This window comes from Poromitra crassiceps (genome assembly GCF_964638095.1).
Source record: "Poromitra crassiceps genome assembly, chromosome: 22".
NCBI lineage: Eukaryota > Metazoa > Chordata > Actinopteri > Beryciformes > Melamphaidae > Poromitra > Poromitra crassiceps.
In genome coordinates this window covers 10,565,119-10,580,647 of record NC_139647.1, presented here as the reverse complement: position 1 = coordinate 10,580,647, position 15,529 = coordinate 10,565,119, and the positions used below count along the sequence as shown (strand labels likewise).

The 15,529-nt window shown below is 47.7% G+C and overlaps 1 protein-coding gene across 1 annotated transcript in view; it reads right to left on the bottom strand.

Moving 5' to 3' along the window:
* The window catches only part of unc5b (unc-5 netrin receptor B), a gene marked incomplete at both ends in the record, with an annotated part of 73,784 nt that continues 58,255 nt past the window's right edge, over positions 1 to 15,529 (bottom strand). The window contains 13 exons of the mRNA XM_083658325.1: positions 1 to 166; positions 277 to 455; positions 594 to 758; positions 1,277 to 1,426; positions 2,765 to 3,004; positions 3,210 to 3,384; positions 3,816 to 3,903; positions 4,294 to 4,689; positions 5,067 to 5,261; positions 8,193 to 8,225; positions 11,609 to 11,773; positions 12,976 to 13,143; positions 14,226 to 14,406. Of these exons, the coding sequence (XP_083514451.1) occupies positions 1 to 166; positions 277 to 455; positions 594 to 758; positions 1,277 to 1,426; positions 2,765 to 3,004; positions 3,210 to 3,384; positions 3,816 to 3,903; positions 4,294 to 4,689; positions 5,067 to 5,261; positions 8,193 to 8,225; positions 11,609 to 11,773; positions 12,976 to 13,143; positions 14,226 to 14,406 (2,301 nt within the window). The remainder of the gene's footprint in view (positions 167 to 276; positions 456 to 593; positions 759 to 1,276; positions 1,427 to 2,764; positions 3,005 to 3,209; positions 3,385 to 3,815; positions 3,904 to 4,293; positions 4,690 to 5,066; positions 5,262 to 8,192; positions 8,226 to 11,608; positions 11,774 to 12,975; positions 13,144 to 14,225; positions 14,407 to 15,529) is intronic.

The following is a 15,529-nucleotide window of genomic DNA, read 5'->3' as shown; positions in this document are numbered from 1 at the left end:
TCAGCAATCTCCATCTGTTGTCATGACAACTAAGACTTCGCTTTTGCCCATCTCTTCCAGCGCGGTTGCCAGAGAGACCAGGTCCGCGTCACCTTGGTGACAGGCTTCCCATAAGTCCAGTAGAACACCTGTGGGGCTGGGCTTCGTTGCAAAGTAGTTCAAGTACCTGTGGGGGAAAGAAAGGTGAGGAGGAGAGTTGTCAACAGAAAGGGGCAGAGACACAGAAGCATGATGGATGATAAACATGGCTACATTACAAATATAACACAGTCTGACCTGTCAAAGCCCAGACTGTGTGCCAGTAGTCTCCAGTCACAACCGCGGGCGCTGGGCGCATCCAGGCTGGCGCAGATCTTCTGGCGGATGGAGGCAGGTAAGCGAAAGGCATAGGGTCCCACTTGGGAGGAGGGCAGGCAGGGGCCCCCTGAGGGGATGGGCGAGTGTGGCGGGAGGGTCTGGACAAACAGGAACCATTTAGACAAAGATGACAAAAAAAAAAAAAAAAAAACCCACAGCGATGCAGTATTAAATCACCCCTATGTCTCCATGAGTAGTCCAGTCCCCCTGAGCCTTTTTTCCCATTGTCACGTTACCTCCTGGATGTCTGTGTGTAGCTGGAATATCTGCCCCTCCCCCTCCACCTGTCGTACGCAGATCTTGCAGGTGAGCTGCGACACGGCCAGGCTGCCTCTCTCCAGGCTGAAGGTGCAGTGCAGGGGTCTCTGGCTGCCGCTCCAGATGTGATAGAATGGGATCTCCTGTGGCACAAAGACAAATGGTGAAAGGAAAGCCGGGGCAAAAGGGGGCTACACACTGTGGTGTCCTAAGTAGCACAGTGGAGAAAGATCTAGGACACACGTTCCATACCAGGAGAGTGCAAAAAGAGCACAGCACAAACACATTTTGACCAGTATCAGAATGCCTGTTTGTTTAGGAGAGTCCGATTGCATAAAGGGAGTAAAGTGGGCTCTGTGTCTCTGTTTCAATTTTTGTCCCACTGATGATGTCACAATGTACAATGTCTATAATGATATCATCAGTGATGTCATAGTGTCCCACAGTGACACATGTCATCAGTGAGTGATGTCATCAGTGATGCGAAGTTGAGCAAATGTGCGCTGTGCATGCCAATAGAGCAGGCCCGGGCAGCGGCGAGCTGCAGGGCGGGCGAGCCCATGCAGCGGGCGAGCCTAGGAGCCTAGTATTACAAAACGCCATATCTACAGACTAGCATCCAGGCTAGTTAATAATATCTGTGGCATTTTGAGTATCTCACCTGGTACTTGGCCAGGAGTTTGCTTCTCCAGTGAGTGTGGGGAATGTCATGGATGGACAGGCGCAGGTTGTGGTAGCTGTCTTTGAAGAGCATGGGCTTTGGGTCGTCCAGCAACACTCCACCTAGACTCCTCTCCAAGTCCAACACCTCCTGCGGAGAGACACAGAGAACACGGACACACAGCTTTTATTCTAATGTAACCTCGTTTAAATTCATGTCCGGGGCTGACATTTATCTTTACGGCTCTGTTCGTTTATTTCCCTTATCGACTTTCTTTATTGATTTTTCATTTTGAAACAAGGCTCGGAAAGTGTTTTCTAAATTAGAGCAGCACCAACTTCACAGATTTGTAGGTCCAAATGAAAGTGAGTGCTAGCGCTGCATGTCGACACGTAGCGTTTGTCAGCCTGTTCTTGGTGTGACAAAGGCGCTGCCCGGAGCACTTTTTGTGAGGAGAAGCGGATGATAGCGCCTGCTGCTAGCTTACCAGCCGCACTGACCACCTGGTTAACATAACGTAACGTTAGCCCTTCCAGCAGTACTAACAATACAGTGTTGTAGAACAAGCAAGGCTTAACAGATGGATGGCAGATATTTACAATACATGTCCGGTATAATCCATAGTGCCTTTATGATCGCTGTTACAGTAATGTCAATTCAATGATGATTAGCCTAACGTCCTATAAAAGTGGTTCACATCACTGAGTGCTTTTCTGAAAAGTTTAATATTTCTCCGCTTTTGAAAAAGGGGGAAAAACAAAAACTAAACGCTGGCTGCAGCACTTGTCTGGAGCGGCCGTCTTTTCTGCACCTTGCGACGGACGCTTCCTGTCGCTTTCAACGAGGAAAAGGGCGCTGCAGCTGAGAGAGAGAAGCTAAAGTGGACACACAGCCTCACTGTTTCAAGTTCAATAGCCAGATATCATGTCATGTGATGCCAGTAAACTGCACACACAACACGCGCATGTTTACCAACCTGGACATTGTGTGGTTGCTTGATACCAAAGGGACAAGAGAGGAAAAAGATCTAACCTTAGTGCAGATGTTTCTCAAATGTTTTTCAGCCAAGGACCCCTTTACAAGATAGAAAATATACCGGGGACCCCCTCATTCTGATTTGTTATTTTGGGCTAAGCTTAATTGGGGAATTTAGATTTAAATGCATAAAATATTTTCGTTGAACTATGAAGCTTTTGCACAAAAAAAAGTTTTTATTTTTATTTTCCTGAAAACTTTTCGGGGACCCCCTGGCAAAGTGCCACAGACCCCTCAGGGGTCCCCAGACCCCCATTTGAGAACCACTGCCTTAGTGAGTCCAGATTTCTTTGGACAGAGCGCCCGCTTGCTGCTTTTTAGGAGACAATTTGTATTTTTCTCTTAAGCTTAGATTCCTTGCTGCCTGTGTGAGGGGAAGTGTCCGTACCCAAACACCAGATTTTCATTTGCGCAAATAGTAGTAGGGACGTTATAGTGTGGAGTGGACCATACCTTGAGTGCATGCGGGGTGTCATGGATGCAGTAGATGCGGAGGCTGTAGTCGAGGGAGAGGCACGGGGAACGGGGGGCAAACAGCGCCAGCTGCAGGCGCTTGCAGGCTGGCTGCGGCGGGCAGGACTGGCCCACCAGCCCGTAGGTTCCCAGCTGCTCCATGAGAACGTGGCAGCTCTCCTCCTCCAGCTGCAGGTAACAGGGAGACGACAACGTCTCTTCGCCCACCGTCAGGACCTCCTGCACCAAGAGACGAACAGAGCAGAGCAGGACTCAGCACCAAGAGAAGAACAGAGCAGAGCAGGACTCAGCACCAAGAGAAGAACAGAGCAGAGCAGGACTCAGCACCAAGAGAAGAACAGAGCGAAGCAGGCTTCAGCAAGCACTGCACTGCCCCAGCAGGTGCTCATTGTCACTGACACTCATCATCAGGCCGGCGTCTCACCTCCCAGGCTCCCTGGTGGGTCTGTGTCTTGAGCATGAGGGTCCAGTCGGGCGTGGGCGTATCTAGCTGGGCGCAGTGGGGCAGAGTGAGCACCACGGGTCGATTGAGCAGCATGCCGGACGGACCGCAGCTCACCACAGGACTCAGCACCGTCTGACTGCCTTCAGAGGGCAGCCTGGAGAAGAGGCACGCACAGGGGAGAACACCGGATGTTTGATCAGTTTGCAAAAACATCACACTTGATGTACAAACATCACCGTCCCCCCAAAGGCCTGGTTTGCAACGCTGGGATTGATGTTACTGAGGCAAAAGGATTCACTGAACATGATCAGCCTTTCAAGAATAGTGTGATATGTGAATGTCAAAAAACTAATCAACTCTACTTTTATTTCAGAAGTCGCTCAAGTTTTGACGCCTGGAAAAAAAGTCGTAGAGCTTTCATGTACATTTCAAGTGATGTATTCACAGTAGGCGAGCCTTTCAAGGCAAAAAAAAGATCAATCCTGATTAAGGTGAGCAGCATGGGGTCGATTCCACCTCCTTGTGGTTGCAAAGGAGATGAATGAAACAGAGGCACAAGAGAAGAGAGACCCAGACAGCACTCACGTCGTTTTCTCCCACTTGTTGATAATGAGGTACATCTCATAGAACTTCCCCTGGGGGATGGTGCCAGGCGGAACCAGCAGACTCACACCTGAAACAAAAGGGTAGCGCGTGTCAGCAACTGGTTCATTAAACGTGTCAGCGGGTCGTCGCAACGTGAACGCGCGAACACTTATTTATTTATTTTATTTATTTCAGGGACAGTGCAACATTAATGAACATTTGCATGTAAATGTGCCGGATTGTAGCCTTAGCTAATTTCCATCCGTAGTCCCTCGACAGGTAGAGGTAAAGTGAACAACACATGAAACAAAAGGGTTTAGATGTGGTCGCAGTTTTGGTTTGATCTGAGCCATGACTTTAACAGCCCCTTGAAGGTGTGAATGCTGCTACTCTCTCTGACTGACGTTGGTAGGCTATTCCACAGTTTGCTACCTCTGTAGGACAGAACACTTGTGTGCGAGAAGATGCTGTTTGTTACCCGTGTTGGGGATGGTCAGCCGTCCTCCCAGGTTACCCAGGGTGGCGCTGGTGCTCTGGCCCGGCTCTCTGCACAGGGTGTGGCTGTGGTACTCTCGCTCTCTCCCCACCGTGCCCCCCACCACCGCCTTCAGGCTGAGGATCTCCCCGTCGGCCGAGCACCCGTCGGCGGGCAGCTCCAGTGAGGAGAGGGTGGAGGAGTTGTACACCTTGATCTTCAGGCTGGGCGGCAGCGGGTTCAGGCTGGGCAGCGGGTCCAGCAGGGGCGAGGTGGTCATGGGGATCTTGTGCGGGCTGTCGTTGACCCCCTGCTGCAGGGAGAAGAGCGGCCCGCGGAAGGTCCCCGCCGTGGCCGTCAGATCCGGAGGGGCCGAAGGGTGCAGAAGGTGAGGGTTATCTTGTGGGATAGAGAGGGAGAAGAGGGAGAAGAGCTACGCGTTAGTCATCATCGCTATGAATGATGCAGGCAGGGCGAAGAGTGCGAAGAGTGATGAGAGCGAAATAGATTAATGTCACCAATTAATATTTCATGCCAAGAATAAGAGCGAGGGACACCATGACGAATGCCTTAAGATATAAAAAATGTAATGCAGTAGGGGAGATAATAGTATAGAGAGGAGTCCTTTATGAGATGATATAAATAGAGATGTGACAATGATTGATGAAATGCATTGTGATGTGAGGATGAGAAGAAAGAAGAGTTATTAGTGAAAATAGACATAGGCTGACGGATCAAAGCTATAAACGGAGAGCTGGTTGGTGAACTGAACTCACCCTGTCTGGGGGGCTTGTAGTTGCCCGGGTGGAAGGCGGCGGTGAGTGCGGACGAGGAGTCGGTGATGTCTCCGTGGAGATGGCGGCACCTGCGGCGATACGCGAGCACCCCCACGCACAGCGCCAGGATCACGCACAGCAGCAGCGCCCCCACCAGGCCGGCATACACTGCTACACCCATGCCCGGGGCCAGAGCTGCAACAAGGGGGTCAGAGGGTTAAGTCAGGAAGAAGACACAGAAGAACACACACAAATCCAAGGGAAACACAAGAAGGTAGAAAAGGCGATTTACGCGACACCCTCCAATGTGCTACACGAAAGTCGGAGCAAAAAGTCGTTTCCGATTTGTTACCGGCGATGTTGAACGTACATCATGCTCTACCCGTTGAGTTACGGGACAAGTGTCTTGAGTCTCTTGATATAGAAATCTATTGATTTTGATTCTAGCCCTGCAAGCCAATAGAGAGCCAAAGTGAACGTCACTTCCTGCTTTTCTCCCTGTACCAGCGTGGGAAAAATGTGAATGGTGGTGAACGGAGCGATACGCTACCTTTTTGATCCCGTTTGAATTGTGCCACGGGAACTGTACACATGTCAGGTTTGTCAATGTAAAAGATAACTCTGCAAGTAGAGAACGTCGCAGTTTGTGGTAAAACTATAAACCAGAAAGACTATGCACACTCTCCCGCCAGTCCATTGGTGTTTGTTGGTGTGACGTAGAATGTGCGACATGAGATGTAGTCGATTGACCAAACTAAACCGTAGGTTTCAGTTTCAGGACAAACTGCGACTTTCTTGACATGCATAGTTATCGTTTAAATTGACAAAATATAACATGTGTACCCCGTGGCACAATTCAAACGGGATCAAAAATGTAACGTATCGCTCCGTTCACCGCCGTTCATATTTTTCACTTGCTGGTACAGGGAGAGAAGCAGGAAGGGACGTTCACTTTGGCTCTCTATAAAAGCTCCATCCCGTTTTGGTGAAAAGGGGGAGATGTGGAAAACAACTCTCCTCCTCCTAACCTGCAGGGGGGGCAATTGGCTGCACCAGCAGGCGGGTCGGGGTATTTTTGTCGTTTTATTTTCTGTTACCTGTTCCTCTCCCTCTCTTTTCTGCTGCTGTGTGATCAGTTGGGAGTGGCCAGCAGAGCAGGCCCCACCACCAAACGCACAGAGCCCAGACCCAACTCACCAAGGCACGTGAGCCAGTCACACCACAGAGCAGAGCAGAGGAGACAGGACAGAGTTCTAGATAAAGGAGAGGCAACCAGGCGAAAGGCATGAGGAGGAGGAGGAGGAGTTAGATAAGGTTGTGATTTGTTGCGAGAGCAGAGGAAGGATAAGGAGAGAGGAGATAAGGGACACTGGTGCTCGAGGTGAGGTCCAGATGAAGAGAGAGAGCAAGGGGGAAGGAAGCTGGAGAGATGGAGAGATGACCGAAAGCACAAGCGAGTGTAAGGAGAAAGGGTGGAGCAGAGGAGGAGACAGAGGAGGACAGGCTGGCTGGCTGGCTGGCTGGCTGGCTGGCTGGCTGGCTGAGGAGGAGGAGGAGGAGGAGGGCTCCACGCTCACGTGGCGGTGCGACGGAACCGAATCCGACAGCCTTCCGCACTTATTAGCAGAAACGGAACAATGGCGAATTAGGTGCATCTCCCCCGAGCCCACGTCACATTCAGAGGAAGGAATTAGCATCACTTCAGATCTCAACTATATCACTGATCACTTACAGCCAGATAGAAATCAACTGTTTAACCCCCAACACGCCTTAGTGGCATGCTTCCACCTCATAGCCTGTGGGTCAAAGTGTCAGCAATATGTGAAGGGATATTATGTAAGGGATAATGTATATTGAGGCGGTGATTACGGGGGAAATAATGACCGACAGGTGGATTGAGCCCGACGCGTAGCGGAGGGCTTAATCGTTCACCTGAAGGTCATTATTTCCCAGTAATCACCGCCTCAATATACATTATCCCGCTTAGAACACGGCCTACAACTAAATCATTCAATAATCTGACAAAAATAATTATTCAAATATATTTTTTAATAGCGTTTTCAACGACAAAGCGGTTTCATTCGTAATTGGCACACAAGACACCACAGCTGCAACTGGTTGGCCTAATTAGTAGTGGCTTGCTGACAAAAGGCTCTTATCAACTGATTAATCCAGGTGTGGCAGAGCAGTGGTCGGTTGTCGAGAAATAATGACCGGTGAATATTGTTGATTGACCAATCAGAATCGAGTATTCAAGAGAGCCGTGTTCTAATCAACAATATCCCTCCATTCACAGGACTTGCAGATTTGTCCTTCCACCATGTTGAGTTATAGGTCAGATTAACCGTTTTATGACTACAGTTACATGAATATTCTCTTCTGTTGTATCTTCTTTCTTTGAGATTAATCTAGACTAGAGCAATTTAGAGAGAGTGGCGTCAGCGGAGGACCAAAATGCGTGACTCATTAGCCAATGAACAGCCAGGTAGGGGTCTCACGCTACTTTTGAATGCTAAAATAAAGCTGATAAAATACAATTTGATTAAAGAAAAAAAAAAAAAATCAAAGTAAAACACAAACTGTCAATTTTGCTGCAGCTCGACAGTGCTGCTTAAACCAGGACCTTACTTCCTGGAACTCTTAAGAGTAAAAAAACGGGTCCATTGGAGTGAATGGAGATGTCGCGACTCTTCTATATACACGGCTCTGATCTAGAGCAGCCGCTCAGGACAAGATGGGACAACAACACCCATAACCAGGGAGGACACGAAGGGGAGGTGTGCCTTCACTGAGTCTGATCAGAGATGACGTGAAAGTGTGAATAGACAGACTCAACACAGAACACCGCACGCAATCTGGCCCCTGTGCCAATACAGATGGTATGCTATGAAACCACACACACACACACACACACACACACACACACACACACACACACACACACACACACACACACACAGTCACACACACACACACACACACACACACACACACACACACACACACACACACACACACACACACACACACACACAGTCACACACACACAGTCACACACGCAGGCGATAGGAGGCGTGTGGTGAAAGTGAACAGTGAGAGAGTGAAGTCATGAGAAGGTGAACTTACGATGGCTTGCATGTTCAATAGAAATCTTTTTATCTGTTTGAACGGGAGAAAAACGAGAGAAGAAAGGAAAAAGAAAAACAACATAAAAATGGATGGAGTAGTCGTTATGCAAATGAATGTTACCGTAAAAAATAATGCAGAGAAGAGATTGGAAAGTAAACAACCCATCAATATGTAAATTGCGACATAAATGTAAAAAGTAAGGAAAAAATGATATCAAGTAAGCATACTGTATGAGCGTTTGCCTTAAAAAATAATAATTACATCCTTTTCTACAAGTGTGTGAGAGAATGGGCGGTATCGCAGAATGAATGTGTAAGCTCTGCATAATTATTGTTCAGAGATAATAATATGGAAGAATAAGAATAAAAGCCTGTTCCTGTAGAAATGACTGTGGGAGAGATTAGTGTGTTTGGATGAGAGTGGCAGAGGTGAAGATAGTTTGGAACATGAACAATGGCTCAGGCTTTAGTGTGGCGATTGCATTGTGACCTGAGTAAATGAGGGAGACACTGCAGCAGACTCAACCCGTCTTGACAGCATAGCTAAGAGATCTCTTTACCCGTGTGAGGGCAAAGGTAAATGCTGGTATTATTGACATAGTTATTATGCGATCACCTTCATCTCTCTCCTGATAGCAACACTGTGGTTGATGTGGTTTGATGAACTTGTCAACCACGTGTCTAGACGAGTGCTTCTCAAACCGTTTCACGTCCAGGACCCCTAAACTGACAGAAATTAGACCACGCACCCCCATTTGATACGATTTCGCCCCAGGGTCCCCCATCTAATAAGATTTCTGCTTTTAGATGTTTTATTACAGAAAATAGTCATAACATTCTGTCATTGTGTTACTTATTATATGTCATTGTGTTACCCCTGGAATCCCCTCCAGGACCCCCTGTAGAGTCTAGACTGTCTCAGTTAGCAGAACTCAACATACTGTAGATCAGATCCCAAGGCACAGCCTGAGACAGCGTTTCCTCCCCGACAACATCAAAACCCCAAACGACCTCACATTACCTTTCCAGTAGCATTTAGAAAACACGAGGAGAATCTGTGGCAGGCTTCAGCGAAGGCGGCGGCGTGCCGGGCCCAAAGCAATCTGCATCGATGTTCTGGGCGTTTAGCTGATGCTCTTTATCCAAAGGGACTAGCAAAGAGTGTACCTGCTGAATAGCCTTCACTTCTTAGATCATCTGAAGGCAATGGGAAGGAGTGGAACGGGCCTATACTCCTGTGACCGTAGACTCATCATCACTTTTTTTTCTCTTTTTTATTGTTATTGCCTTTATGATGCCACTTCCTGTTGGCGTTTCCTTTATTTTTTGACAATAGTTCCCGAAGTTACACATTTACAGATTCTCTACAACACAGTACACAATGTTACCTGTTTCGAAGCACCCTATTGTCGCCGCCTGTGATTTTCTTCAGCTGATAGTTCAGTGAGTTTTTTAGCGAGGTCGTACTGTAGAGCGAGGAGACTAATACCATTTTGAATCTGTGGATTCTCAGCTTTCATTGGACATCACGTTGTTGGACTACCTACTGGCCCTAACCATTACCGCGGCCACTGCGGCCAGTCCTTTTGTGGCAATAGACCTTATTCGATTGACGTCACTCACGTACGGGCACGCCCACTGCCGCCATGTTGTTGACATAGCGCAGCCGCTTTAAGTGACAGCCTATGTAAGAGCAGAGTTTATAGGAAGCTAGCCGCCGACGTTAGCGTTACCTGTATCGTTCCAATTGTGTTCGGATGGTGACCTGCGTTAGGCGTGGCTGTAGTAATGACAGCAATAAAGTCCCCATGGTTTGTTTCCATCTCTACCGTCCACAGACGTGAAGGGAGCGAGACGGAGGATACGTCAGCAGCACAGGAGATGTGTGGATAGTTAGTTGAGACAGGTGAAACCTTCTGACAGCTCCTCACAGCAAAGTCTGTTCACCTCGTTTTTTCTTTTGTTTATTATTACAGGCATTAACGGCAGCATACAAACAACAACTCTGGGGTTTTTATTGCTGTCATCACTATCGCTATTTTGTAATGGAACAGAAACGACAATAAGGCCGTTACTATAGTTGTCAGCTGCAGGACGGTATGTCAACAAGATGGCGCTGTCCGGGGTTAGCGAATAAGGTCTATTGGGTATTTGCGAAACATCATCCCCATCTTCTCCAGCTGTCTTTTCTCCCACTTCCCGCTTGCGTGCGTGTTTTCCAGCAGACCTCCTGAGAGCAGCTGGATCAGACAGTTATATGCGTCCCACAGTGGCTGCACCATGGAAACCTGCTTATGTCTAATAGAGTTGATGCTCGCAGTGTACATGATCTCCCTTCGCGTGTGCATTAGTCTGATTCGTCGTCTGTGTGCGTTTGTGTCCCGGGCGGGCGGCGCCTGTTTGCGTGCGTGTTCAGTGTGTGTGTAATATTGGTGTGTGTGTGTGTCTCCGTGTGTGTGTGGATGTGTGTGTCTCTGAGATTCTAATGCGCTGTCAGCTGGCTTCCTGCAGCTGACAGCGCTTCCTGCTCGCTCATCACGGGCAGCACGTCGGGTGTCAGTGTGACTCTGACTCACGCTCATATGTGCTTTTCCCTCCGCTAATTTCCTCAACTTGGTCGTGTCATGCATGCTTCCCACGCCATGCCCCTCCGTTTACCCCACACTTCCTTTCTCTCTCCCTCTCTTTCTCTCCCTCTCTCTCTCTCTCTCCCTCTCTCTCTCTCTCTCCATCTCTCTCTCTCTCTCTCGACCCCCATCTGTGCTTTTTAGATATGGAGCACTTGTCTTCTCACTTTGTGGACCGACATCATATGTTCCCCCCACAAAACATCTGTCTGAGATTTGCTTGTTTTCCTCTCGGCTCTCTCACTCTCTCCCGCTGTCATCCACGCCCCCAGTGTGCCTTTACAATAGACCCTTTTCACGGGGGCCATTTTGTGTCGAAAAGGCAGAATAAACACAGGTGCAGGGCAAAACACTAATGAGGGTTTCCGCATTCCAATCGTGGAAGTTTGAAACCCTCATTAGTGTTTCGCTTGCACCTGTGTTAACCCTGCCTTTTCGACACAAAATGGCCCCCGTGAGAAGGGTCTATGGCCAAATAGCTTTAGAATACATACTTGACTCAATATAGCACTGAAACGCAATATGCTATTTATATCATACGGCTCTGAAATCTGAGCGAGGAAATTACCGCCCATCGGACTTCTTATTATCAATTCAACAGCCGGGCTGAACCGAGAAGTGTCTCGTTATGGAACTGACCCGCATAGGTAATGGCTATAAATAGGTATGTGCATATGGATCAGCGGACATACTCTATATATAGACATAAGCTATAACTTTGCCTCCATATGTAACAAGCACTCAGTACTAGTACTAGAGTGATCAGGTGACTGATCATGTGACTTACTGCGTGCACACAGGCCCTCGGTGCAGTTCTTGCTTTCCATCATGCTGCCGCTGCAGTGCCTGCCTCCGTTCCTGGGCGGGGGCGCCTGGCACTCGCGGCTGCGCCAGTGGGTGCACTCTGTCCCGCAGGCGGACCACTTCGCCCATTCTGTCCAGCCTCCGTCCACTGGCAGAGATATGAGTCAAAGAGAAGAGACGGTCAGTCGGGTGTCGGAGGACACTCTGTTGTCTCATGCTGATTCTGGTTCTGCCCCTTCACTGTTGGGATTCTGGGCTAATTCTGGTACTCTAAGGCCTAGAAAATAACCCTACAGCCGGAGGCAGAACCCATCTCAGAACCATCTTCGGCTGCTCGGAGACCTCTCTGGGCTTCCCCGCAGCTGTGCAACTCTGTCTCTGACACTGGGGACAACTGTTGCCAAAAAAAACTCATTCTGAAAGAATGGAAGTCCCCCTCTTCACCTTCTTTCCAACTGTGGTTGACGGACATGATCTCTGTTATAAGGATGGACAGGCTCAGATCCCTGAGAACCAACTCACTTAAAAAGTTTGTAACTATTTGGGAGCCGTTTCTGGCCTACCTCGACGAGGTTGGGGGCGGTGGGTGACTTGCCCGGCTGGTTTCTGTTGGACGCCTTGCGTGGGACCCCATGCGCGACATCTCTTACAAGTATATAAGCACTTTATATGGATGGTAGCACCAACTTTTTTTTTCCTTTTTTTGTAAATTTTTGTTCACATATATTGTTAAAATTGAAAATAAACCATAAAAAAAAGAGAAAAGATGTCAGAGCTAACCAACAGTGAACTACTTCCATCACTCCAAGCATCCTTGAGCATAAAGCTATAAAATGGTCAATACTGTATTAGCAAATCTGTCGTTTATTTGATACGGTGGAGTCTGACATACAGGACACAGCAAGGAGTGCCAGAACGTGTTTGAATGTAAATCAAGGTTGACAGCAGGGCCTTGAAGTAAATGACTTTTCCATGACTCTCCATAACTAAATTGGAGCACTTCCATGACCTAAAAATGTCATTCCTTCCTGTGTTGTTCAAGTTGTTTTTCAGCTCAGAAAGGTTCTAAGGGGGGTAAACAGTCTGGTTTCCTTCAGCTAACAGCCGAGGTGGCTGTGGAGAAAAACAGCTGACAATCACCATCTGATGCAAATGCAAAGAAAGTTTGAACATTCATTCTGACATATTCCTGTAAAGTGCAAAATTGCAAAGTTTTCCTGAAAGTTCACGACTTCTCCTGACTTTCCTAGTATCAATATAAACGCTGCAAATCAGTGGCTTTTTAACCCAGTCCTGGTCACTCCTCCTGTTAGTTGTGGTCAATAATACAGACGCGTGTGTCATGCTCACCTGGACACAGTGTGGTGCAGGTGACTCTCTGGAAGGGCGGGCCCTCACAGAAGGCTCCTCCGTTGAGAGGCGCAGGATTGGTGCAGCTGCGCGTCCGTCGCTGCCAGCCCCGCCCACACCGAGCGTTACACTCCGACCATTCAGTCCAAGAAGACCAACCTCCGCTCACTGGTAGAGAGACAGAGCGGGTGTCAAAAGAATGATGTTGAAAGTTACCTAACGCTAACACTTTAGCACTGTGCTAAGTGATAGTAGGAGGCAACTAGCTATTTCAGTAGAATAACCACATATTCATTCATCCACACTGCGCAGTGATTTATACACAGTCTCCCATCACTCACCATGTTCTACTTCCTGTAAAACCTGTCTTCTTAAAATAGACTGTGTCAGAGCAGAGCTGTGTTCGGCCACAGCTCTGCCATTTTACGTGCGATCGCGCCGAATCTTTCAGGAAGTGTAAAGAGCACCCCTGCGCTAGGGGTGTAGTGGAGGGTAAATTCAACTAAACACAGTTTACCCACCTCTTTAAAATGAGGCAAAGAGTTTACTCCCCTATTTTCACGATCACCAGTATAACGAGGGGACACAAGGCGGATAAACTACCGTACTCACCTTGGATAGTTTACCCACCTCTATATTTACCACTACAACCCCTCCCCCTGCAGGTGACCTAACGGAGCTGGATTTTTTTATTAAGTAATTAGTTGACCGCAATTCGTTAATTAATTACCGTAGTTACCGTAATTAATGAGCGAATTTGTGATGCACATCACTGCACGTCCACTGCAGTTTAACACTGTATTTATACATATGACAAATAAACTTGAACTTGAACTATTATTATTATTATTGTTATTTTGGTATCATATTTATTGCACATTTTACGAATCTATCCATATATAATTTAAGATTATAACCCACCATTTAGCTTTAGAGCTGCTACAAGTCATTATGTCTCAGTGAGAACGTGCTAATTGCTTGCTCTCACTGACCATATGGTGTATGCTACATGTAAAGATCTAGCATGGAGCCACCAGACCGAATGATCTACCAGGGACACATGCGTGATTTGGAGCCTCAGACCCGGTGTGTTCCTTTACGCCTACATGCAGCTCATAAATGTTTGTATGACAGGAAACATAGGGAGGGATACTGGGAGCATCTTCATAAGTGCATACAAGCATGTGTGTGGGAGATAAGGAAAGAGTGTGTGTGTGTGTGTGTGTGTGTGTGTGTGTGTGTGTGTTTACCATAGACGATGAGAGTGGCCGTGCTGCTGCGTCTCTTGGCCACCACGTTGCGAGCCACACAGGTGTAGTTAGCCGTGTCCGACAGCCGCGCCTGCTTGATGATCAGATCGTGGTCGATGGTCATCAGGAAGTTGGAGTCCTGCGATGGATCTATGACGTCCTCGTTCTTCAGCCAGTCCACCTGGGCGAAGCAGGGGAGACCACACACACACACACACACACACACACACACACACACACACACACACACACACACACACACACACACACACACACACACACACACACACACACACACACACACACCAATTTAGTTGAAACTAGTTGTTTAGTTGTTGACTTTTAGACACAGAATCCTCTGTGCCATAACGGAAGCGTGTCCTGCAACGGACAATATTTTTACAAAACTCCTGTTAAAATTGTGCTTCAAACACTGCTACAATGATCATGTCATGTTTCCGTGTAGTTTAACGGCGAAAACGTTAAGTCGAACTTCTTTCTAGCAACATACCGTTGAAATAATTTATTTTAGTTGTGTCTTTGATTTACCAGAGTCGGGGAACGGACGCTACCGCTGGCGTCTTAACTGAAAGCTGCTCTTGTCCTGTTACGGACAGCTCACTCTGCGGCTCTGCTGGTTAGCAAGCCAAGAGAAAGGAAGAGAGGCTGGCTAGCGAGACTAGCAAGCCAGTGGTTAGCAAGCCAGTAATAGTCAACAAAGAGTGGCTTGTAGTGGTCGCTGAGTCCCATTTTGCTGCATTATTGCCACATGCTGGCCTTGTTGTGTTTTAGACAAAACTAGCGTTAGCTAGCTAGCAAGCTAGCAACTTTAACGATCAGTAACTCTCGTCGCCCAAGCACGTCTTATGGCTTTCTGTCATCAAAGTCACTTTCCTAAAGTAATTTGACATGTTACCATGCACATATTCATATGAAATTCCACATATTGACACATATAGATGTATAAATTAGTTCCACTTTCACAAAGCGGCGATCCAGCATCTGAAATGCCTGCTAAAGTACCGGAAACCACGTCGAGAGACCTCTGACCCGGACGTGACGAAACAGGCGTCCAGGTGTCCGTTGCAGGACACGGTTACGCTACATATACTGAATACAGTAACACATTTCTGTTAAATATTTTTTCGGAGTAGAGCTCTTCACATAATCGTTACACAAATGGGCAAGTGTGTATCATAAAGATGATACACACCTGCCCAGACCCCTGTGGTAAACACTGTAAAGCTGTCGGGCATTAAGCCATTGCATCACGCTTCAATGCAAAGCCTTACATTGATCAAACA